Below are 25749 nucleotides of genomic sequence, written 5' to 3' on the forward strand. Positions count from 1 at the left end.
CACAGTGCAATGCACATGATGGTTACTTTAAAAGTAAAAATAATTTTTATTGCTAGGCACTGTCAAGTTATGTGGTCCATGTCCTCAATGTCTTCAATCTATTAATAGTAGGGAAACAAAACTAATATCAAAAGTTAGCTAGAGAACAATCAAGAGCTCAGCCATGAGAATGATTAGAGAAGAGAGAGAGCAGGAGGCAAGCAATGAATAGAGAAAGACCAAGGGAAAAGGTGAGACCTGAATGTGACCCTAAAAAGTGAAGAAAGTCGCTTGAGTGGGAGGTAGGTGCTCCAAGTCAGGAAAGCATAAATGAAGGCTTTGGGGCAGGGATGGGCATGGCTGGTCTGGGAAGAAGGATGGCACTTTAGGAGAGGAAAAAATAGCAGGGAAATCAAGGGTGTTTCAAAGTAAAATAATTCCTTCAAACTTATAGTATAGCTTCTTTTAAAATTTTTCATGATAAGGTTCTGTGTGATGACTAGCTTCTCCCAAGTTAGTTGCAATGAGTGAGTTTTTTACTGTGTATTCCTATACTGCTATGTAATTGCTAGAATTCGTCATTGAGTATCTGAATTACAGTACATGGCAATATGCTGGCAAACTGCTTTCTTTTTTGTTTTTTAACTGCCATTATATTTTATAGTTTTTTTTTTTTTTTTTTTTTTTTTTTTAAAGACAGGGTTTCACCACGTTGGTCCGACTGGTCTTGAACTCCCGACCTCAGTTGATCCACCCGCCTTGGCCTCCAAAGTGCTTGGATTACAGGCATGATCCACCACACCCAGGCATCTTTTATAGTTTTTATTCCCAGCACAGCTTGGGGAAAATGGTAAGATATTATCTCATGGCTTAGAATTTAGAACTCTAAAACAAACAGTCATTGTTACAATAGACTTTCTATGTGTTAAAGAAGTTTACTTTGATTTATTCATATAAAATTTTAAATTTTTCATTTAAAATTATTCCTGCTGTTGTTACAAGAAAGGAGATGTTCACAAATGTGTAATGAAAATAGGAAGCTCATTTATTTATCATACTTGTAATCTAACCCAGATTTAAAACTGGCCTATGGAGATTGACAAATATTGGTTGTGATAAATCATGATATAGACATATTTCCACGAATGCACTAACAGGAAAAAAATAATGAAAATCGACAAATTCATTTTGAATAATCAAAATGAATAATCTGGCTTTAAAAGCCAGAAAACAGCAAGAGGAAATGGATTTTAAAAGTATCCATTTTTTTACTACATTTCATTTTGGGGCAAAGTAAGACACCAAAACATTTGAAAATTAAAGCATTGACTGGGCTTCCATTTGCTAAACTCTTTTTGACATGACAAATCATTTTTTGAAGACTACAGCTTTGCTAATTTTCTCCATATGTGTACAGTTTGTCTTTGACCTTTAACAAATGTCCTTTAGGCAGTCCACTTACCCTCCAAGAACAACACCACAGCATCATTTTACTTGCACACAAAGACTTGAAAGCTTCATAAAAATAAATGATCCGTGGCACAAGATACATTAACCAGCAGAATAATAAGCTATTTCAGCCCTGTAAATTTTAGTGCCCATCTATTCAAAACCTCACTGGGTCATTTTAGTATTAAATTCATAGGAGTAAAATGGTAAATACACATGTTTTATTTGTTAAGGTGCCAGCTATATATTTGGTGAAAAAGTTTAATAGCCTAGGATATTTAAAAGCAATGTCTCTCTCCAATAAATGATTTTATGTGTTACAGACACATTTAGTATTAAGTATCATGTATATTTAATATCACAATGTCTACTTCAGTGCCCCAAAAAGCCTTTGTTCACTTTATAGTTTCCATTACTGGAGAGCCAACACTCAGTTCTCCCACAATTGTGTAAAGTGCAGGCAAGCCACAAGAGCTTCTAGTTTTAGCTTGCAGCCCGTGGGACCACGATACTTGTTATGAAGCCATTAATTCTGCCTCAGCAGTTTCAACTGTCAGGTACATGTAACAATAATTGCACTTAATGAATGCTGCTCAATTTATTAAGTATAAAATGAAAACCAGGATTCTTTTATATGCAGCACTAAGGCATATTATTTATCATTTGTGTATACCATGTTGAATATTCTACTGTCATTTATTGGTCAGGGTATATAGCCATAGTTTTTCTAAAGCTTCTCTTTATTAAAAAACAATGCAGGAAATTGTAACTCTCTAATTAAAGAATAATTAAAATAATTAGTACCAAAACAAATATTTAATAAGAATTTGTATCCATGGGAAACAATCCAGCAAAACCAAGACCAAGTTTCTGCTTTAGATAAATAAGGTTATTTCTGTGCTACCCTCTCCTTCCCCAATCTTCACTAGAATATGAAAAAATTCAAAACCTTCCAGCTGGTTGAAATGTCAGTGTTGTTTCTTTCTTAAAGTTTTTGGCAGTAAAACTTTCGTGTACAGACATACAGCCCGCCTCATGATTTTCAAAGCTAACAACTAGATTTCTTATTTTCAGTCACTCAAGGTAAACTGCATAGACATTTGCAAGGGCGAAGAGGGAAGAATTTTTGAAAGCATAAGATGAAAAGGTATCACTTTTAGGATCCCAGAGGCATCTGCTTCCAATAATTATGCTCTGCCTGTTCAGTTGTCCAATGTGAACAATCACAATTAGCTTATATCGTGGAATCATCAAGTCCTTGACCTGGGATTTAATAACCTAGAAATTTAAAAAAAGGGAGGATCTTCATTTAGCTACATTGAAACTCAAAAGTATTAACCTTTGTTATAAATATAGGGGACTTAAATTAATAGCATGATGCTTTATAGACACTTTGAGTAATTGTTGTAGAACCATAACCGTGATTCCCTTCAAGCATGGTCCTCTTGAGATAGAACGTTCAGGTACAAAATTATAACACCAGCAATAAATCTACCTCTTCTTCTAAGATACGTGAAATAATTATAATCCAGAACACAGAATTTAATAAATTACGTTCTTTGAAAAACTTTAAGATGGCTTCCCATCAAAGAATGTTGGCATTGGAGTTACGCTGTCTTGTTCATGTCTAATTAAGGAACCATTTGGAGTCTCCTGTAATATAACTAATCATTAATGTTTATTAAAACGTTTGTTATAAGAAAGAAAGCAGAGAAAACCTTGATGAAGTGCCAGCCCTGGGGTTGGTAAAAATAGAAACATGCTTAAAGACCACAGTGTCTGTTTTTGATGGCACTCAAATAAGCTGCCTTAGTGAAGAGGAAATAATCATTAAAATGTTACATCTTTTGCAATAAAGACTTTTATAAATGGGGCAGTTTTATACACTTTTACATAATGCATGCAAATGATGCACATGATTGTTTTAGACAAAGGCTATATATACACACACACACTCATATACGTAGAATATGACCTAATTCTAAATATACATTATAACTTTTTCTGCAAATTAATTCCCCTCATCAAAAAGTAGAGGGTTTATTGTGCTTTCAGCAAATATTCTAGCTATTGTTAACACTGTGGGAAAATCACACGTGTACCTCAGAAATGGTTTTAGTCATCTGTCTACAGAGCTCTGGTTCATATTCTTCTACTTGTAGGTAGCTGGTTAACACATCTTTCAAAATGTGATTGACCGTGACCACAGGAAAATGCTTGGGAGGACCTGAAAATATACATCAAATTTCTTTCTAAAAAATAATTTCAAATCACACACACCCACCCACCCCACAGGCTAATCAAAAGAATATTGAAACATGGAGGGATTTAATCTTCTGGGTGGCCATAATTAGGCTTCCTGTTAGGTGCTCTGGGAGAAGACAAGAAGGCAATAGTTTCATACACGTACCCGACTACCTCAAAAGTGTATTCAATACTGCTGGGGTTTGACGTTGAAAGTCTCTTCCTTCCCAGGATCCATTGTTAGGGACATACTTCAAAGTCTCAACAGCTTTCTAACTGGCTCCCTACCTCTTATATCTCCCCCTCCAATCTTAAGATCTGTCAGCAGATCTTAAGTGACATTCCTTTCAGCGAGGCCTAAGGGGTGGTTCCTTGCAGCCTCCTCTCCTGCTACCACAGTGCCCCGCTTGTGGACTGCTCCAGCCTCACAGGCTCCATCTGCCTTTACTCTTGCTGTTTAGTTTTCAAATGCAATACTTTTCCCCATCTTGTTCATCTGAGAAACAGCCACTCATGTTTCAAGGCCGTCTCAAATGTCTTCTTCTCCAGGTAGTCCTCGACCTCCTCTCAGGAAAAAATGTCCTCCTTTGGGACAATGTCCCCTCTTTTCCCCCTCCTTTCCTTGCGATGGGTCCCCACTGCCATCTGGCTCCTAATCTATTTGATATCGGCTAAAGCATACCTGCATTTCCAGTGAAATGGTAAGCAAGCTCGGATTTTATCTTCCTCAGAGTCTAACACAATGCTAAAGGCATAAGAAATTTTTAATGTATGATTTCTGAATTTAAAAAGAATTAAAAATGTTATAGATAATAATCATTATATAAGATGTATGATTGTATATTGTATACATATACAATAATGAATACTTTTTATTAAGCTTTTGCGTCATGTCAGGCAGTGTGATAAGCACTTCATATTTATTACCTTATACAGTCTTCGAATAGATTTCCGAGATGAATCTTACTGTTATCTCCACTTGGCAGGTAGGGAAACAGAGATTTAAATACATTGAGTAACCTGCCCAGAATCACACACACAGGCAGAGCTGGGCTGCACACCCAGGTTTATCTGATGCTACAGCTTATATTCTCAACCACATTTCATCCACGTTCAGAGCAGAAGCTTTGGATGAATCTTCTTTAACCTGCATCCCAGTAATATCAGCCATATCAACTCTTTGGTCATACCTAATGTCACTATACAACATGCACATGTGCCCAGGGCCTGGCATGCAGAGGATCAATCACTATTTGAGGAATTGATAAAGATGGAGTGAGATCAAGAATTCTATTCAATTCTCTTTTGATGGTCATCAATATCTATTAATAAGTCTTTGTTTGTGACGACTGTATCTATCAAGGTTAAAGGAAACATATGGTGCCCTAAAGTTAAAATAATTCCAGGAGGAAGTTCTGAGTGGGATGGAGAAAATCACAAGGGATAGTGCCGTGCCCCTCCGCCAGTGAAAGTAAGGTTGTCAGCCTGTCTCCCACCCCAGACTGGGGAATAGAGGGAAACTTTTAATAGATCCCAGAAGGGTCATGTGGAGAGGGGTCCCTTGGGATTAGCTTCGTCCTTTGGTTGAGGAATGTAACCAGGCTGTGATGAACCCACAGGCAGGAGCCAGGGAAAGAAACAGTCCCCTCACACTCCTCTCTCCCTCTGCTGCTCTGCTGAGGTTTCCCACTGGCTGTACTTAACCAGAAGGTTACAGCCTCTGGCTGCACTTCAGTTAGGTGAGCCTCTTGAGGCTCCATTTTGATGATCATATAGAAATTGTTGAATTCCCTTTAAATTGTGGCAGGGTGGGGTGGGGAATGAATCTGGGAAGGTAAAGTAGTTCTTAACTGTCTCCCATCACCTCCTGCGAGCCCAAGCCCAGGGCACTGGTCTTTGACCCAGGGGTGACAATGCTCTGGGCCAGGACAATGAGAGTCTTTTCTTGGAATTCTTATTTTAAATTGCAAGTAGGAAAAAAAAAGTCAGCCTTTTTCTGGTGGCAAATTTACCATGTGACTCTTAGGACCTGCTGGAGGCCATGTTTTTCATGGTGGAAAGGAGGCCAGGCCACCAAAAGAGAAGGAAGTGCACACGGATCAGTGCTGGAAAGAGGTCCTGGTGGCACTTGAATCTGCTTCCAGTAGTTCTCACTGTATAATGCTACCAATGTCCTTTTCACACTTTACTTAGATTAATAAAAAGTCATTAACCTGATTCTGTTTTGAAAATATTTTGAAATATGGTAATGAACTATTCTTTTCTTACTTCTTTGTTACCTTTCCCCTAAACATCCAGAATTATCCAACAGTGTTCAGCTCCTGATTTCTGTAATAAGCTCCTACAACTACTTTCAGAGTCAACTGATGTGAATGGCAAAGCTTTTCTTCCCTTTTGGGATTTTTGTTTTTTCCTTAGGAGAAAAAATATGTTTTAGAAATCAAAAAGCAAAGACCAGAAGAATCAAGACAAAAAAAAAAACAAAACATTTAACAGAGGATAAAGATAAGGTTACATAATGTATGTGCCCCTCCACTACCCCAAATTGGGGTAATAATAAGAATTACTACATATTTTTTGTTAGAATTAAATGAGACAATATATTGAATATGTTTAGAACAGTGCTTGCCTCACGATAAAACACTCCTTAGATATGTGATCTTATTAGTGTTATTGCTGTTATTGTAGTTATTGCATGCTGAAGGAAGAAATTCAATTTACCTTTCTGAGAAGGCAGAAAGATGGAAGAGGACGTAAGTAGGGAGCCAGTGAGGACTGCAGGGTTGGGAAGGACCCCATGGGGTGGTACAAAATCGATGCTGAGATTGACAGGGTCTGTCTAAGAAAACCTGACATACAGGCAGGGCTCTCTGAGCACTTCATGGAAGCTAAACGCATGTGATCTCTCTCTTTCTCTATCAATATTTTGGATCTACTTTCTGTAGTGCTGGCTTCATTCTCAAGGCAGGCTATCTTGTGGTAGCAAAGACAGCCACCAATAGTTCTAGTCTGGCCTGGTCCTCACAATCCATGTTTATAAACAACCAGATGCCACTTTAATCATAGTTCCAGAACAAGTCTTGTGGAAAGCTTATTCCATAATTAATATGAAGTTACAATGGCTATAATGGAAGGCTTTATTCTTAGTGATCTATAGTAAGGTCCTATAGTCAGCCATTTTCAGGAGCAGTAACACGATGAATGGAGAGATTTAAACATATTATTTCATTTGAGTCCCACAGCATCCCTGTGATATATAGACTATTATCCCTATTTACAAGTGAAGCCACTGAGATTCAGTGATGCTAAATACCTTGCTCAAACATCCTTTACCCAGGAATTAGCAAAATTAGTATTCAAATTCAGATATGACAGATGCCACAGCTTGCATTTTCTTCTATACTCCTTTTAGTAATTAACGAGAAATATGTAAATGGTATTTTATTATAAGAAACTTTAATATTCCTTTTCTACTCCCTTTTTTCTCTTGTAAATTATACTCATGTTTCATCTCATTTTTTGTAGCTGTAATTGCACAAATGCTCTCATCTAAGATGTGTTTAGATGATGCAAACATTATTGAACAGAAGGAAAAATTAATTAAACATAATAGCGGTGGTGATTGGCTGATATTTTTCTCTATGTTTCTGGCCAGTATTACATTGTAAAGATATGATAAACCCTTTGCCAAAGGCCCACTGATATACTTTGGATATTTGTCCCCTTGAAATCTCATATTGAAATGTGATCCCCAGTATTGGAGGTGGGGCCTGGTGAGAGGTGTTGGGGCCATGGGGGGGGATCCCGCATGAATGGCTTGGTGCTGTCCCAGTGGTAATTACTGAGTTCTTGATCTGTAGCTCTCCCCCTGTTAGTTCGCATGAGAGCTGAATGTTTAAAAGAGCCTGGCACCTCTCTTGTTCTCTATCTTGCCATATGACATGCTAAATCTCCTTCCTTTCTGCCATGCCTAAAAATTTACTGAGGTCTTACCAGAAGCAGATATTGGCACCAAGCTTCCTGTACAGTCTCTAGAACCATGAGCCAAATAAACCTCTTTTCTTTATAAATTACCAGTCTCAGGGAGCACTTCTTTACAGCAATGCAAAATGGTTTAATATACGCACAAAGTACCTTTCATATGTGAAACAAACCCAGAAACAAGTAGAAGTGGAAATATAGTATTAAGCATTAGTAAAATGGCTGGATGAATAAAAGTGAATTGTCAAGCATAAAATACTTTAATTATATAAAAATTCACATAGACTATTGTAAGAAAATGTGGATATATTTCATCCATACTAAGCTTTTTCTAAAATTACTTTTCTTTTTTTTATAAGCAATTTATTAATCTAGAAAAAAATGTGATTCATAAACTCAGTTGAAGGAATTTGGCTGAAATGTCACTGCCAATATTAAATGTCATCTTTCAAGACAGAGCCATCTTAAAATTACTTTTCTAATGTGATTCATACTCAGTGCTAAAACTGATAAGATGCTTTATTTTGTTTATTTGAGAAAACAAGTTGCAAAAAAATACCTTTATGAAGAAACACAGGGATTTGCATTTTACCTGCCTTATCTTGTTGAAATCTGATTCAAACGCTTTCAGCATGCACAGCTCAAAGTAATGGACACCCTATGGCTATGAACTTTTAGTTGCAAGTGACGGAAAATCTGACCCAAACTTAGCTTGCCTAACTGAAAAGTTTAAGGGTAGCCAACTGAATTTAGAGCTCAAATGATGACATCAGGATTCTGTTGTTCTCTCTGTTTCAAGTCAGGGCAAGATGGCAGATGCTGCCGTAACCCCTACATTTGTTCAGGTTTCAGGGCTTTATGTTCCTCTGCAACAGTCCAAACAATATTTCCTGAATTTAATCTCGGAGGCTTTGATTGGATGGACTGTGGTTACATGCCATCCTAGAATCAGTCATTGCTCTATCTATAAAGCCAGTGCCAGCTTCAGCAGAATGTTGGGATCAAAAGTGGTGATGATGGTGGAATTTCAAAGGAAATTTAGTAGGGTTACCAGAGAGGTATAAAAGTATATTGAATGGCAGGAATATTAGCAGTCCACAACAGGCACTGTGAAAATACCACTAGATTGACTAATTATGGAGCCATGTAATCCATGTAGTCTTGGGGATTACGTAGAAACCCAGCAGCTACAAGGCCGAAGGGGACATGCTGATGGTCTATAATTTTCTTGGGGTTAACTGGGCACAGATGGAATCATGTTGGCCCACAGAGTCTTCCTTTGCCCCTTGGTAAATCTCTGTGGAACTTCTATATAGCAGTAATTATATATGAATTCAGATAATAGTGAGCAGGTATGCGTTTAGAGAAAACAAGTGGGTCTGTGAGGAAACGTGGATGGGAAAAGATATTTGCCATGGACTCCACCTGGGAGTACAGGGGCAGGTGCAAAGATCTTTGTTTTCAAAGACTCAAAACCTCAGTGGTAATGGATAAACATCTCTGTCAACAGGGGACTATGAGTCATTTGCCTTTGCTTTGAGGTTTTCTTCCCCACCTTTATCTATTAGCAACACTGACTGGTTTGGTTGGATAAAACATCAATACTTATCTCTTTCATTTAAATCATATCTCTTTATCGATGCACCAGAAATACTCAGTGAATTTATTAAGTTGGTAGTATACTGTATACATCAGTCAGTGCCACCCAGTGAATTGCTTAGCATTTGGGAAACATTGGTAAAGAAAAGGAAGACGGCGGGTGTTGCTACCTTTTTGCTGAGGAATAAACTAAAGCAGCATCAAATCACTCAAGTAATTAAAGTCCCTTATATGGTGCTAGAATTGAAGATAATGCCAGGTTATTAAATCTCATTTTTACGAACGCCAGTCACCAAATTAGAAGTTTAAAACAGGGATAAGAGATAAAAGAACACACCCAACTGATAGGTGTTTTCCATCCGAACTGTGAGGCGAGAGATATCATCACGCTGACCGGGTTCATCCATATAAGACACAGTACTCATAGAGCTAAAAACAGGGAGAAAATCAATTTTCATCATTACTATAACAACAAAATACAATATTGCTTTAAGCTACAATGTTACAAAGAAAGTTTTCTCAGAAAATTCCAAGTAAGTCCTATGTAAATGTCCCAGTGATATACTAAAAAGCTAAAACATTTTAGAGATGGAAATATTAAAATGCAGAGGGGTTATTTGGAGCAGGTCTCAGTGTGATGGCTGAAGCCCAGGGCAGTTACCCAGATCATCAGATTATCCAGAAAGTGATCCTGGGTTGATGTATGCGTATGGGGTAACAGTACATACTTCAAAATCCATTGCCAGTCGAGTCTCCACCACTGACACAAAGGCTCTCCTCAAAGTAGACAAAGCTCACGAACAGGGGTCATATAAGGAAGCTTAAAATGTTGGAAAACAACTCTGTATATATGTGGGGTATTATAAAGAGTTCACTATTATGTGTAGTTCACAAAATCCCTTTAGTATAAAAAAAAGAAAAATGAGAGACTTGTCTACGTGGTAAAGGAAACCGCAATTTACCAAAACCATCACAAATTAATAAGCATCAGTTGCCCTTTTCAACATTAAAAAAGGGTTTTGTTTTCATTATCAAGGCAATATGAGTTTATCCTGGTGCTAAACAGGAGACCCACGCAAAGAGGAGCTCCCAGTGCCTCTCCAGCACTACTTAATTCAATTTAGTTCAGAGGAAATTCAGCTGTAACTAATGACAGTCTCAGAATGCTGCACCCTCAATTTTCTCCACCTGTGAAAATGAACGTTAAGACAGATGTCATTTCAAAGGGGAGGCTATAATAGCGTGTGTGTGTGTGTGTGTGTGTGTGTGTGTGTGTGTGTGTTCAGAGTGACCACTTTCTTCCTAAGCAGGCTATGTTTTTGCTTTAATTAAATAAAAAAGAGATATTTGCTCTTAATCTTTGGAGATATTTTTTCTCTCCAAGGAATTTAAAATACTTAGTTCTATGCTGTTAGGAATTAATGAACTTCTTGCAAATTGATATTTTAAGAAAATCACAGATACTCTATTTTTAAAAACCTTTTAATGCAATACAACTTACATGATAAATTAGCAGCCCAAGAAAATAATGGAAGAAATTCTGGCTGTTTTTTCATGATGGATTTCTAGATGAGTGACTTAGTCTTTATTCTTATAACACCTGCGTTCCTCAATTTAATGCTGCCCTTTGAAATAGCAGCCAACCTGTTTGGCCACACTGGCTGCAGGTGTTGTGGATAATACCGAAGATGATAACTGCTGCTTAAAGTATTCAATGTTACATAAACCCTTTGATTCCAAGATAAGCCAGTCTGCCCCATTACTATATAGGCTACTTTTAACTTTGTAAAACATTTCCCATAAATTATCTCATTTTACCTTCACAATACCCAGTGAGGTAAGTAAAATATTCATTGTTCTACCCATTTCAGAGATAAAGGGAACAAGACAAAGGGCTTAATATACATGTATAAAAGGGAGACAGATTTCAAATGTCCTGTTTACCTCTCAGTGACAAAGTCCCACGGATGATTATAACTGACAGAATGAAGACGGGCAATGACTACCTGAAATAATTAACCACTGCAATGAAAACTTACTTGTGCAAACCTGCAGAAGGTATTCATAAAAACTCAATTTCTTTTCTAGTGAACACCATATTAAAAATTCATGGAGAAGAAGAGGTTGTGCAAAACCCAAATTAGCTGGGTGAAAAGTCCAAGACAAAAAAGCAAATCAGGATTTTTATAAACTGTCTTCACTATCAATTACGAAAGGTTGACAATTAGTGCACTTACTATTATTATCCTTATGAAATTGGTAAGTGTCATAAGGGCAGCTTAAGAACTCCACTGGTTGAAGATTGGTGTGCAAATAGAAAGTTTTGCAGATTGACTTTTTTTGAGTTATGATGATGAATTTGTTCAGTGCCCTTTTATTTCCACAGTCATCATGTAAACAGTACATGCTCATTTAAAAAAATTCAAACCATACAGAAAAGCATAGAGAAGAAAGTAAAATTACACAAAAATTACCAACCCCAGTGTTTAACCCCTGTTAACATTAAGAAAATCAGTTCAGACATTTGATTTTACATATAGGATCATATTATAGATGCTTTTTAAAAAATTTAAAACGTATCATGAATAACTTTCCATGTCAATAAATGGCAAACAATACTTTAAATATCAAGCCAATACTTAATATATGCACATTCTGGATTTCATTTAACCATTTATACTCCGTGCCTTTTAGGGTGTTTCCAATATTCTGCTATAATAAAGAAAATTACAACAAACATTGAGTCAGGGACTCCTATTTACTTTCTAATGTTGTTCTCTCCTTCTTCCTTAGTAATAGAATGCTACATTTGTATGAATACTCCTGTGCAGACTAAAGACAAATTCTCAGTCTCTTTTTGTGCTATTGTGGCCTATGTGGCTTATGAGTTAATAAGAAGTAAGTGGAACTGTTTTGTGAAAATTCTGAGCGGTGCCTCTAAAGAACTAATGTAGCCGATAGGAGCCTGTTTTCCCCCGTCTTGGTGACTGGAATGTGGATGTCCCAGAGCTCAGCACTATCTTGGGTCTTGAGATGGCCTTGTGGATTACAGATAAGAAAGACAGAAGCCTCTGGACTTCCTCTCTCCAGACTTATTTTATGTAAGAGAGAAATAAATTTCTATTTTGTTTAAACTAACGCTTATTATTATAAGCAGCAGTGCTAATACAGAGTTTGCTACCTGGAAGTCGGATGCTACAAATAATCAATAAATTTAAAACTTGGGGGTGGCAGAGGTGGCTCACACCTGTAATCCCAGGATTTTGGGAGGTCGAGGTGGGCAGATCACTTGAGGCCAGGAGTTCAAGGCCTGACTAGGTAACATGGCAAAACCCCATCTCTACTAAAAATGTATTTTAAAAAATGAGCCAGGTGTGGTGGTGCACACCTGAAATCCCAGGTACTTGGGAGGCTGAGGCATAAGAATTGCTTGGACCCAGAAGGTGGAGGATGCAGTAAGCCAAGATCATGTCACTGTACTCCATCCAGCCTGGGCAACGGAGCAAGTCTCTGTCTCAAAAAACAAAACAAAAACCGAAAAAACCTCATAAAAATTGGAATTAGTTTTAGAAAGGAACTAGGGCTTCGAGAAGTAAATTTGCAATATTTTACTGAAAATCTGGTAATTCTTTTTTTTAAAAAAACTATTATTTTAGGTTAGGGGGTACATGTGAAGGTCTGTTACATAGGTGAACTCATGTCACGGGGGTTCGTTGTACAGATTATTTCATCATCCAGGTATTAAGCCCAGTGCTCAGTAGTTATCTTTTCTGCTCCTCTCCCTCCTCCCACCCTCAGCCCACATGTAGGCCCCAGTGTTTGTTGTTCCCCTCTTTGTGTTCGTGAATTCTTGTCATTTAGCTCCCACAGGCTAGTGAAACCTGGAAGTTCTTATTATGCAGAGGGAAAACATTTAGTCTATTGCTTTCTGTGCCTTAGAAAGCTGACTGTGTATCAAGTAAGACTATAACTTTCTGAAAAGTTGTAGGAAAAGTTTACTTTTTAAAACCTGTATTTATGGTGTTATAAAAATCTGAGATCTGATAGTTCCTACATTAGAATGAAATGGGTTAGAAAAAGAGAGAGAGAAAAAAGAGAAAAAGTTGAATAGAAAAAAGAAGATATTTAGTCCTTGAGAAAAGACAAAAGGAAGAGAGAAAATATTTAAAATGCTTGCAGTATGGGAAAATAACATTAAGCCAGAACATGGGCTTGGTATATTTTTAGAGATAAAACTGTTTCTATCTTTTAAAATTGGGGAATTGTCAATATCAGTTCAGAATGCTGGTTTAGAAAACCTTGGGCATATTTTCTCTTGATAAACAGATTCACTCACATCTTTTGAAATCTTTAAAGATAAATATATGAGATACCAAAAAAGTAAATTTATAATTTAATTACCAGTGCTGTGTACCTGGCACAATACATTTTTGGGATATACGTCAGAACATTACAAATGGATGGGCTTCAGTTGTCTATCATCAGACTTTCCCTAGTTTACAATGACAACACTTCTAGACATGTGATCTCATTGCAAAGTGAATGCTATAGTTTTATTTTTTAAATATAAAAACTGTTCTTGCTGTCTACGTGTTTTACCAGCTTGTTGGCATTTATGGAGAAAAAATTCAGTTGGTAAAATGTGTCCCAGAGAGTTATAAAGTTTTAGAAAGAAAGATAGAAAAATAATGTAATAAAAGAAAGCCTGGAGTAAACCACTGGTGAGAACACTTAGCAAATTAAATAATATTATTGCAGATGGAAGAGTAACCACTCTTAACTCAATGAAAAATTCAGTGAATATCTGGAACCACATGAGCTATTGCTGAGGACAGACAGCCTGCATACAGAAGTAGCTGCATGAAACTGGTCCAAAATGACAAAAGTAATCCTCCTTTTGTGTACCTGACTGACACTGGAAATGCACCATGCTAATCCAATTCTGATTCTTTGCAGGAAAAAGGCAAAAAAATTAGTTAAGAAGTTAGAACATAATTACTTTTTAATGAAATTTATTTTTTTCTTAAAAACATCCTGCAAATTTGCTTGCTGACCAGTCTTTGGATTACATAGATAAACACAAGGCATATCTTTTTGTAATGACAGTTAGAGATGGTAACAATAATTTCAGTTAATTCTCATCAGCCACAATAGCATGTAATTATTATTGAGAACTCATTTCCAGACATTTTCAATGTTATTATTATTATACCTAGATGTTTTGAAGCTGAAGGAGGAGATAATATTGAATGCATAACTGGCTTTAGAGGCATTATAGTAGTAGATTTAAAGGTCCGAATATCATCGCTTCCTTGTATATATTTGTAATGGTATCATTTAAGTGTGTCTTTTTTTGGCGACGGGGGCGGGGGGGGGGGCTGGAAGGTGGGGGTTAAGCTGTTACTGAAATCATGTGCTGCCTCCCAGTGGAGATATTTCAGAGTGCACAGAGGAAAATAAGGTCTTCAGGATATAAATTTGTACATTTATACTTTCCATTTTTCATCAAATATTTATTGTTCACAATGTGTCAGGCACAGTGGGAAGTACTGGTAATATAAATAAAAATAAAAGCCCTTGAGCTCAAAAAACAGGATGTACAATGTAAGAGTAAATATGCAAGGCTGGGCGCGGTGGCTCACGCCTATAATCCCAGCACTTTGGGAGGCCCAGGCGGGTGGATCATGAGGTCAAGAGATAGAGACCACCCTGGTCAACATGGTGAAACCCCGTCTCTACTAAAAATACAAAAATTAGCTGGGCATGGTGGCGCACGCCTGTAGTCCCAGCTACTCAGGAGGCTGAGGCAGGAGAATTGCTTGAACCCAGGAGGTGGAGATTGCGGTGAGCCGAGATCGCACCATTGCACTCCAGCCTGGGTAACAAGAGCTAAACTCCATCTCAAGAAAAAAAAAAAGACTAAATATGCATAGAAACTCCTTTACTTGGGCACTGTCTACTTAACACTATCCATGGAAATTTTGATGAGTGTTATGCTTAAGAACCAAAGCATACCAACTTGTCCCCCCTCATTAGTAGATGATGCTATCTGGTAAGATAAATTAGTTTGTAGCCATTTAATTTACACCAAATTTGCTGGATTTTTATGTACAGGCATATCTCATTTTATTGTGCCTCACTTTATTCTGCTTTGTAGACAGTTTTTTTTTTTTTCAATTGAAGGTTTGTGGCAACCTCGCATTGAGCAAGTCTATCAGCCTCATTCTTCCAACAGCATATGCTTACTTCATGTCTCTATGTCACATTTTGTTAATGCTCACAATGTTTCAGACTTTTTCATCTGTTATGGAGCTCTATGATCAGTGATCTTTGATGTTATTATTGTAATTGGTTTAGGGTGTCACTAACTGCATCCATATAAAGCAGCTAACTTAATTGATACATGTTATGTATGTTCTGACTCCTTCACAGACCAGCCATTCCTGTCCCCCTGCCGCCCTGCCTCTCCTTGGGCTTCCTATTTCCTGTGACACAACAATATTAAAATTAGGCCAATTAATAACCCGACAGTAGTCTCTAAGTGTTCAAGTGAAAAGAAGAGTCCCGTAGCTTTCACTTTAAATCTAAAGCTAGAAATAATCAAGTGTAGTGAGGAAGGCATGTCAAAAGCTGAGATAGGCTGAAAGCTAGGCCTTTTGGGCCAACAATTAACCAAGCTGTGAATACAAAGAAGTAGTTTTGTTTTTGATTTTGTTTTTTCAAGACAGTATCTTGCCTTGTCACCCAGGTTGGAGTTGGAGTGCAGTGGTATGCTCTTGGCTCACTGCATCCTCGAACTCCCAGGCTCAGGTGATCCTCCCACCTCAGTCTCCCAAGTAGCAAGGACTACAGGTGCACACTACCACACCTGGCTAATTTTAATTTTTTTGTACAGACAGAGTTTTGCCATGTTGCCCAGGCTGGTCTTGAACTCTTGAACTCAAGTGATCCACCCACCTCAGCCTCCAAAGTGCTGGGATTACAAGTGTGAGCCACTGCACCTGCCCGAAAAGCTCTTAAAGGAAATTTAAAGTGTCACTTTAGTGAACACATGAATGGTAAGAAAGCAAAACAACCTTATTGCTGACATGAAGAAAATTTTAGTGGTCTGGATAGAAGATCAAACTAGTCACCAATTCCCTTAAGCCAAAGCCCAATCCAGAGCAAGGCTCTAATTCACTTCAAGGCCATGGAGGCTAGGAAAGGTGAGGAAGCTACAGAAGAAGTTTGAAACTAGCAGAGGTTGGTTCATGAGGCTTCAGGAAAGAAGCCATCTCTGTGCCATAAAAGTACAAGGTGAAGCGGAAGTGCTGATGTAGAAGCTGCAGCAAGTTACCCAGAAGATCTAAGATCATTGGCTCAGCTAAGATCACTGATGAAGGGGGCTACGATAAACAACAGATTTTCCATGTAGCTGAAACAGTCTTCTTTCAGAAGATGCCACCTAGGGCTTTTATAGCTAGAGAGAGGTCAGTGCTTGCCTTCAAAGCTTCAAAGGACAGACTGACTCTCTTGGTAGCAGCTAATGTAGCTTGTGCCTTTAAGTTCAAGCCAATGCTCATTTACCACCCTGAAAATCTCAGGGCCCTTGAGAATTATGTTAAATCTACTGTGTTCTGTAAATAAAACAAAAAAGACTATGACAGCACATCTGTTTTATGGCATAGTTTCTTGAATATTTTAAGCCCACTGTTGAGACCTCCTGCTCAGAAAAAAAGATTCCTTTTAAAATATTACTGCTCATTGACAATGCACCTGGTCATCCAAGAGCTCTGATGGAGGTGTACAGGGAGATTAATGTTGCTTTCATGCCTGCTAGCACAACATTCATTCTGCAACCCATAGATTAAGGAGTATTTCAACCTTCAAGTCTTATTGATTTATTTACTTATTTTTAATTGATGTATCATAGTTGTATATTTTTCTGGGGAACATGTGATATTTTGATACATGTATATGCAATGTGTAATTATCAAATCAGGATAACTGGGATATCCAATACCTCAAACATTTATCTTTTCTTTGTGTTGGAAACATTAAAATTCCTCTAGCTATTTTTTCCCTTAACCCTCACTAGCTATTTTAAAATATATAGTAAATTATTGTTAACTATATTTCCCTACTGTACTATTGAATACTAGAACTTATTCTATCTAATTATATTTTTGTATGCATTCACCAACTTCTTTTTACCCCACAAATCTTATGATTTAAGAAATTCATTTTGTAAGGCTATTGCTGTCATAGGTGGGGATTCCTCTCATGGATCTGAACAGAGTAAGTTGAAAAGGATTCACCATTCTAGCTGTCATTGAAAACATTTGTGATTCATGAGAGGAGGTCAACATTAACAGGAGTTTGGAAGAAGTTGATTCTAGCCTCAGGGTTGACTTTGAGGGGTTCAAGCCTTCAGTGGAAGAAGTAACTGCAGATGCAGTGGAAATAGAAAGATAACTTGAATTAGTGTTAAAGGATACAAAATTATAGCTAGATAGGAGAAATAAATTATAGTAGGGTGACCATGAGTGAAAATAATATGTAGATTCAAATAGCTAGAAAGAGGACATCAAATGTTCCCAACACAAAGAAATAATACATGTTTGAGGTAATGGATATGTAATCACCCTGATCTGATTACTATGTATTGTATATATGCAAAAATCACTATGTACCCCCTGAATAATTAAAATTTTCAATTAAAACATAAAATTTAAAATGGTTAAAAAAAGAAGTGGAACCTGACTACGTGGCTGAATTGCTGCAATCTCATGGTAAAACTTAAACAGATGAGGAGTTGCTTCTTACAAATGAGCAAAGAAAGTGGCTTCTTGAGATGGAATCTACTTCTGGTGAAGATGCTGTGAACACTGTTGAAATGACAACAAATATTTTAGAATATTGCATATACTTAGTTGATTAAAGACTGGCAGGGTTTGAGATGAATGGACTAATTTTGAAAGAGGCTCTATTTGGGTAAAATGCTATCAAACAGCATCACATGCTGCAGAGAAATCTTTCATGAGAAGAGTCCATTGATGTGGCAAACTTTAAAAATTTATTTTATTATTTCATTTTATTTTTCTTTTATTTGATGCAGTGTCTCTCTGTGTGGCCCAGGCTGGAGTACAGTGATGTGATTAAAGCTTGCTGCAGCCTCAGCCTCTCAGGCTCAAAGGATCCTCCTGCCTCAGTCTCCCAAGTAGCTAGGAATACAGGCAGGCATGACTATGGCTGGCTTATTTGTTTGTAGGGAAGAGAGTGACTCACTATGTTGTCCAGGCTGGTCTTGAACTCCCGGCCGCAGTGATCCTCTTGCCTTAGCTCCCCAAAGTGTTGGAATTATAGGCGTGAATCACTTTGGCCAGTATGTTGTCTTACTTTAAGAAATTGCCACAGTTATCCCAACCTTCAGCAACCACCACCCTGATTAGTCAGCAGACGTCAACATTGAGGCAAGACCCTCCACCAGCAAAAAGATGACAACTTGCTGAAGGTTGAGACGGTCATTAGCATTTTTAGCAACAAAGGATTTTATAGTAAGGTATGTACATTGTTTCTTTAGATGTAATGCTACTGAATACTTAATAGACTACATACAGTACAGCGTAAACAATTTTTATGTGCACTGGGAAACCAAAACATTGAGTTCCTTTATTGCAAAATATACTTTATTGCAAAGGTCTGGTACTGAACCGGCAATATTGCCGAAGTCTGCCTGTAGTTTTTAGGTATTTTACTGACATTATTTGCTCCATTTTACTAGTAAGAGAAGGTTATAACAGAAAGAAAAGATAATTTTCAGAAGTGAAAGAGACAGGAACATGACAAATGACACATTCTTGTGGAACACATTTTTTTCAAGTAGGAATGATTCTGAAGGACAAAGAATGAACCATGAAACCTGTGAAAAGCTCAGCTCTGCAGTGATTGATGGTAATCCAGAAATGGTGATTGACAAAGCACAACAATTTTAAGTGTGTAGATAGAAGACCAGAGTTAGTGTCTGAAGCCTATTGAGCAAATGCTCATCCAAGAGCAAGGGAGGTGATGGTCAACTTTTGTTGCAGCTCCTGGGTGAAATGCATCGGTTCAAAGCTGCATCACGCTGGGAAATCATCAGAGAGCTAGTGCTGGGAGTGTGGGTGTCATGAATACCTCTACAAAGCTGTGGAGATCATCAAGGAGGTGTGTGGCCTATTACAACAGATTTCCAACACAAATAAAACTGTTCTTTCGGGTTTTCAAAAAACAGATGCACAATGGAATGTTTCAGCATGGAGGTGAAAGTTGACATTTAAAAAAAAAAAACATAAACAAGCACTTTTCTATTTGCTATAAATGGACCTTATGCCTATAAGAGAAGCCTCTAGTCACCCTGGACTTAACACACACAGGAATCTGGGAACTTAACTTGTTTGTGAGCAAAAGAAACTTGCTTGCTCAGGAATTAGTACAATGCAACAATTATTTATTCAATGATCACAAAATATTTATTGAATGACTACTCTATGCAAGGTGCTATTTTAGGACTTTGGAATATAATACTGAAAAAAACCAAAAAACAAAACGATGGTCTTTGCTCTCATGGAACTGATACTTTAGTAAGGAGAGACAGAGAGTAGACAATAAAATACGAAACAAGTAAATTATATGTTATGATAAAAGGTGATATATGCCTCAGGGAAAAGAAAAAATAGAGCAGGTTAAGGGAGTCTGGAGTGGGTGAAGGAGAAGATGTGATGTGCAATTTCAAATGAAGTGGTCAAGATAGGCCTTCATGAAGAAAGAAAGGTGAGGAAATGGATCACATGGATGGCTGAGGGAAAAAAAGATAAACCAGGAAGAGGGAACAGCACATGCAAGGCTTTCAGACCGGAGGCTGCTAATGTGTTTGAGAAAATGCATAGAGATCAGTAGCAGAGGGAGGAAGAAGCAAAGGAGTGAAGGAAGCTAAAGTTGCAAAGGTGTCAGGTAGCTAGGTCGTGTGGGGCTTTGTGGGCCATTGTATAAGCTTTGGCTCTTACTCTGATGAAGCAGACATACCCCTGTATTTTCTAAATACCATTAGCTTTCTTTGCCAAATGGCGATATCAGGTTTAACTCTCACATGCCTTGCTGACATCTGGTATTATTCTCTTATGTTTTGCCACTTGGATGCGTGCAAAATGGTATCTTGTTTTAATTTACATTTTTTTCTGCCTGAAAGTGAGTTTCAGCCCCTCTTCATATTCTGCGTAGCCATTTGGGCTTTGTTTCTGTAAATTACTATCTTCCTTGACTATTTAAAAAGTTGTTTTCCAAGCCTAAGTTGTTAATGTGCAGGATTATATATATATATATCTTTGACCAGCCTATTAACTGTGTCTATCATATCCTTTGTTGAACAGAAGTGCTAGATTTTTTTGTGGTTATATTTATCCAAATTTTTTTTGCTCTGTGGTTTAAGTTTTCATTTTGGGATCTTCTTTCAGAAGTCTTTCCTTACTCATAGAACACGAAGATATGGGTCTGTGCTTTCTTCTATTAGCTTTGTATTAATAGATTTCCACAATTTGGTCTTCCATATGGAGTTGACCTATGCGAAGTGTATAAGTTAAGAGGCCAGCTTCATTTTCCTCCATATAGTGAGCCAGCTTTTTGCCAACACAATCTATGATTTCCCCATTTACAAAAATAAATGGGGATAAAATATCTTAAAGTACAATACACTACTAGTTGTTATTGTGGTTTCATTTGGAAACATGGCCATTTCAGTTTTCCCAAACTATTTTCTCTTTTAGGGGGAGGCTGTATCTCAGCCAGATCTTGTTGGGGGCTTTAGTTTAACATAGATGGTGTTACGACTTATGTTCTAACTTTGATCTTCTACTCTCTAGTCTTTTCCTTCAGGTATCAAAATGAAGAAATTGTTCAGGCAACACCATTTTCGGCTGCCCACACGCAGCTCACAGTTGTTTAGACTGAATGATAGAATAAATTCATCACTGTTGAAATGAAGTAATGAATGCAATAGTTTTCATTTTGGTCACTTTTACTGGGAAGACTAGATAATGTGAAAAAAGTTACCAGGCAGCTCTCAGTTTCCCTGAAAAATGAACTTATCCAAATTAGAAACCTATAGTTATTCACCTTTACATGTCTAATATGTGGCACAGTAATTGGCACATAGTTGAAGCCAATAAATCCTGAATAAATGAAGAAATTCATATAGTATAGCCTAACTAGTATGTATTACTAACTAAGTAATACATATAGTGTAGCCTAACTAGTCTGTTAGATGCCATCGGTGGGTTCACACGGGAAGCCGTGGGATCGATACAGAAAGTTCTGGTAACATGACATCACTGTAATTTGGTTTGAGGCAAAGGAGAGAATGTTCAGCCCCCAACCTTGTCCCTAATCTACTAGTGGAAATCCTGGGTTCACAGATAACAAGCCTGGATATCATGTCACGTGATCCCGTGAAAGTAACTTGACCTCATAGCTTCTGTTTCCAGTTTAAGAAAATGAGAGAAGCACATCTGTTCAAATACTGTTCAGTGTCTGTCAAAGCCTGATATCATTGTAAAGACCTGCACTAACTGTGGATGGGAAACAGAAGGTTCTGCTGAATGAATAGAATAGTTTTATTAATGCAAATCACACATGGATTGCCAATTTTGGGGAAATGAAAATATTCGACTAATAAAAGTCCCTTTCGCTGCTTGCTAATTCTGTAGCTTTGGAGCCTCAATCTCTTTAGGTTTCTGCTTCTTCATTTGTTGAATGGGAAAGATAATAACATCTATCTTTATAGGGCAGGAGTCAGCAAACATTCTGTAAAAGGCCAAATAGCAGATATTTTTGGATTTGCAGGCCCTATGGTTTCCATTGTGACTTCTCAACTCTGCTGTAACAGTACAAATGCAGCCCGAGACAATGTGTAAGTGAACAGGCATGGCTGTGTCCTAATAAACTTTATGCACAGAGAAATTTGAATTTCTTATTATTTTTACATGGTGCAAAAAAAACGGTTCCCCTTTTGACTTTTTTTGACCTATGTAAAAACCATATTTAGCAAAACGAATGCAGATGGGAATTGGCCCTTGAGTCATAGTTTGCCAACTCCTATTATGGAGCTTCTATGATACATAAATAAGGTCCATGGTAAGGGCTGTATAAATATTAGGTATTATCATCCTTATGCTTATAAGTTATTTAGGTAAAAAGTAATTCGAAATTACAGATGGAGTATGGTGACAATTGTGTAGTGTACTGTCTCGTCTGATATATGTATGTCCAGGTCTGAAAGTAAAATGCCAACACACTAACAGTTACGATGTTAGGATAATAAGATCCAGCTTAAGATGTTTCTGGTTTTTCTTTAATAAAACATAAAAATTACATTAAAGTGAAAAGATAACCTAAATAAAGACCCAATCTTGAAAATATTTTATATTCACAATATTATTTAATACAAGTTTAATCTTCTTGTTATAATTCAGAAGGCATTTCAGATATTTATTCTTTCTGGGGATCACTGTGAAGCTTAGTTACAACTGTGGAAGAATGCAGACATGGAGATCAAGACTTAGAGATGAATCCATGCGGATCTTATACCACATATAAGAAGCAGCTTTTCAAGGCGGTCTACCTCTGTTTTTCTTGTCCTCCTTATAAGTGTGGTTACTGCTAAACAGACAGATACGTTCATAGTGTATTGAAGGGGGATAGACAAGAAAATCACCAAATACAGGTATGTATAGAAGGCGAAAGCAGTGGGAGAAGAAAGGAAGGTCATCCAACCCAGTCTGGAGGTAGAGATGGTCATAGATGGGTAATTAGAGAGCACTTCCCAAACAGGTGGAGATGGAGCTAAATTCTGATGGAGCAAGTAAAAAAAAGCCAGTGGAAGAGTGGAAGAAGAGGATTCCAAGCAAGGAGTCCGGGTATCCCATGGGGAAGCTACATGGGGCCATGGCTGGGGGCCGGATAGAGCACTGAGGGAAAATTGAATATGGCTGGAGGGGAGGATGCCCACAGATGGTGGGGAAGACGGTGCTATGGAAGTAGACAGGGGTCTGTGGACTCTGAATCTCATATTCAGAATTTGGGACTGTATCCTAATCATTAAATGAAGTTACTTGACTTGTAAACTTCAGTTATTTCATAGTAAAGTGGTAGAAATGATGTCTACCTAGTAGGATTAATGCTGGGGAGATTAAATGAGCTGATGTATTCAGTCCTTAATATGCTTCAGAATGTTTTACATGACAGAAACTTTTACTTTCAAAATTGTTTTAAAATAATTTTTAAATGAAAGGTATATGTTTTTCCATAAAACACTGCAATTTCAAAACAATGCCTGCATTTGGTAATCACTAAGCTTTCAGAATTTTTCTGCTAGTTGAAACCTCATTCATGAAGGAGAATCACATATACTGTCTGATTCCAGACAGTGAGGAAGCTAATGGAAAGCAAGTATTAATACAAGTTAGCGTGGGGGGCAGCAGCCTCCTAAATAGTCTGCATTGCAAGGGGACTTGGAAGCTGATCATTTGCTATTTAAGAAAAAAATTGCTACTAGAGGATCCATTCTAAATGTTTTGTTTGAGAGTCCAAAACCAAAATAGTTATCTAAATGTAGTTGTCAGTGAAAAATCTGTCCTAATGTGTTGATAAATATGATTTTGTATTATTGTTGCCTTTAATATGTATTTATACTTCATCAATAATAGGTTAAAAAGAGTGACCTCTAATTCTTCAAACATAGCCATGCTCTGATTCTATATGACGAATTTGTTTTGAAGGGGAAAAGGTAAGTGAAAGTCGTGCAAATAGGGATGACAATATAATCTTTGGAGGGAGTATTTTAAAAAAATCATGGGTACATAATTTATGTCAGACTGTTACTTAAATAGCTTCCTGGAAAAAGTAAGTTGAATTTAAGTCAACAATTAGTTTTAAATAATTTAAAAAATAACCCGTGCACTTAACTGTTGGAAATAGCAGCCAGAAGAGCTTAGAAGCAGCAGTTACAAAGGTTAATTATTCTCCCACCTTTACTTTTTTCTGACATGTGCTGGGATTGCTACTCCTTTATAGCCAGTTTCCCACCTGTAAAAGACATTGTATGTGTAATCCACAAACTTCCAGGGCTGGAAAGTGTAGTTACAAGTAGGCATTAATACCCTCTGAGAATAGAAAGATTTTGGTTTCAGAATTCTAATTCTTCCAGTTCTTCTAGTCTCTGTTCTGCAGACCCTAGCTCCTGCCTCCCAATATATACCCACCATACTACATCCTCCAATGCTATAGAAACCAAGAATGAAAATCTATTATTAATTGACTGCTACATCGATAATTCGTTTTGTTTTCTTCCCAACAGCAGTCAAAAGGAAATGCCATGAAAATATTAAAAAATTAATGTATGTCTTTAGGAGAAAAGATGCAATACGTAGCAAGAGATAAAAAAAATGTACTTATTACCCTTTGATCTACTAATTATTCTTCTGGGAAATGACCAAACAGAGGCATATTATATAGTGAAAAAGAAAAAAAAAAAAGGAAACAAACTTAAAATGTGCAATAATTAGAAAATGGTTAAGCAACTCAGAATCATAAATTGACAAAATATTATGCATTTAAGAGGATATAGAAAAAACTCTGAAAATACATGATGAAATCATATAACACAATGTTAAGTATGTTGTATATGTATTTATTAATTACAAAAATGCAAAACCTATGTTATAAAATATTGAAAAGAACTCTAAAGACATATAACTGTCGCTGGTTTACGTTCCATGTGGTGTTTCTTTTGAGTAGGAGGTTTTTTGGGATAATCTTTGAAATAGCAAAAATGCTGCTAGGATTAACATGTCACTTAAGCTTTCTCTCTTTCTCTTTCTTTTTAAATATGGCCTCTAAAGATGACCTGAACCTTGTACTTGCCATTTTATCTCTTTTTACGTCCCTGAGGAAGAGCTTTTTTCTCTAATGTTATGAACCTATTTATTCAATAAATGAATTTACAGTTTTAGACAGTTACTCACCCTTTGATGTGTCCATGAAGTTCCTTTCGCCGAAATTCATGATTACTTAAAGAAGAAACACTCCCTCTTTTCTTCCATGAACGAGCTGCCCTGTCTTTAGCATTGTCTGACATCATCATAACCTATGGAAGAAGACTTTTGTAAAATAGCAAAAGAAATATCTGGAAACATTTTTGTTAGTATAACAGAGACTAATCTCAAAGTACACAGATTCCTTTTCTACCATTTTTGAACGGGGAAGTGGGGTTTCCTCAAGAGCAATATATAGTATTCATTGTAGTTCTGATCAGTAAAACTGGAACTGTGACAACTCTGAAAATGTTTATTTATCAATAATATACTTACTTTGCATAAGCAGATATTAAGCTATAGCAAAAATGCTTAACTAATGAAGAGGGAGGTCATTGAAAAAAGATATACATGTATAGAAGAAAGATGCTATCCTACATAAGAAACCAATATT

The 25749-nt window shown here is 37.1% G+C and overlaps 1 protein-coding gene across 1 annotated transcript; it reads right to left on the bottom strand.

Annotated features, from left to right (window-relative positions):
• Positions 1-1227: 1227 nt before the first annotated feature.
• On the bottom strand, positions 1228-25749 carry TCTEX1D1 (Tctex1 domain containing 1). Its single transcript, XM_032296709.1, has 4 exons — positions 25287-25749; positions 9590-9681; positions 3531-3655; positions 1228-2706 (listed from the first exon to the last, which is right to left on the bottom strand). The coding sequence occupies exons 1-4, from the start codon at positions 25403-25405 to the stop codon at positions 2503-2505; spliced, it is 540 nt and encodes a 179-aa protein (XP_032152600.1). The 5' UTR covers positions 25406-25749; the 3' UTR covers positions 1228-2502.

Source organism: Sapajus apella, unplaced genomic scaffold, assembly GCF_009761245.1.
Source record: "Sapajus apella isolate SASKATOON/1434 unplaced genomic scaffold, GSC_monkey_1.0 scaffold36, whole genome shotgun sequence".
Lineage (NCBI taxonomy): Eukaryota > Metazoa > Chordata > Mammalia > Primates > Cebidae > Sapajus > Sapajus apella.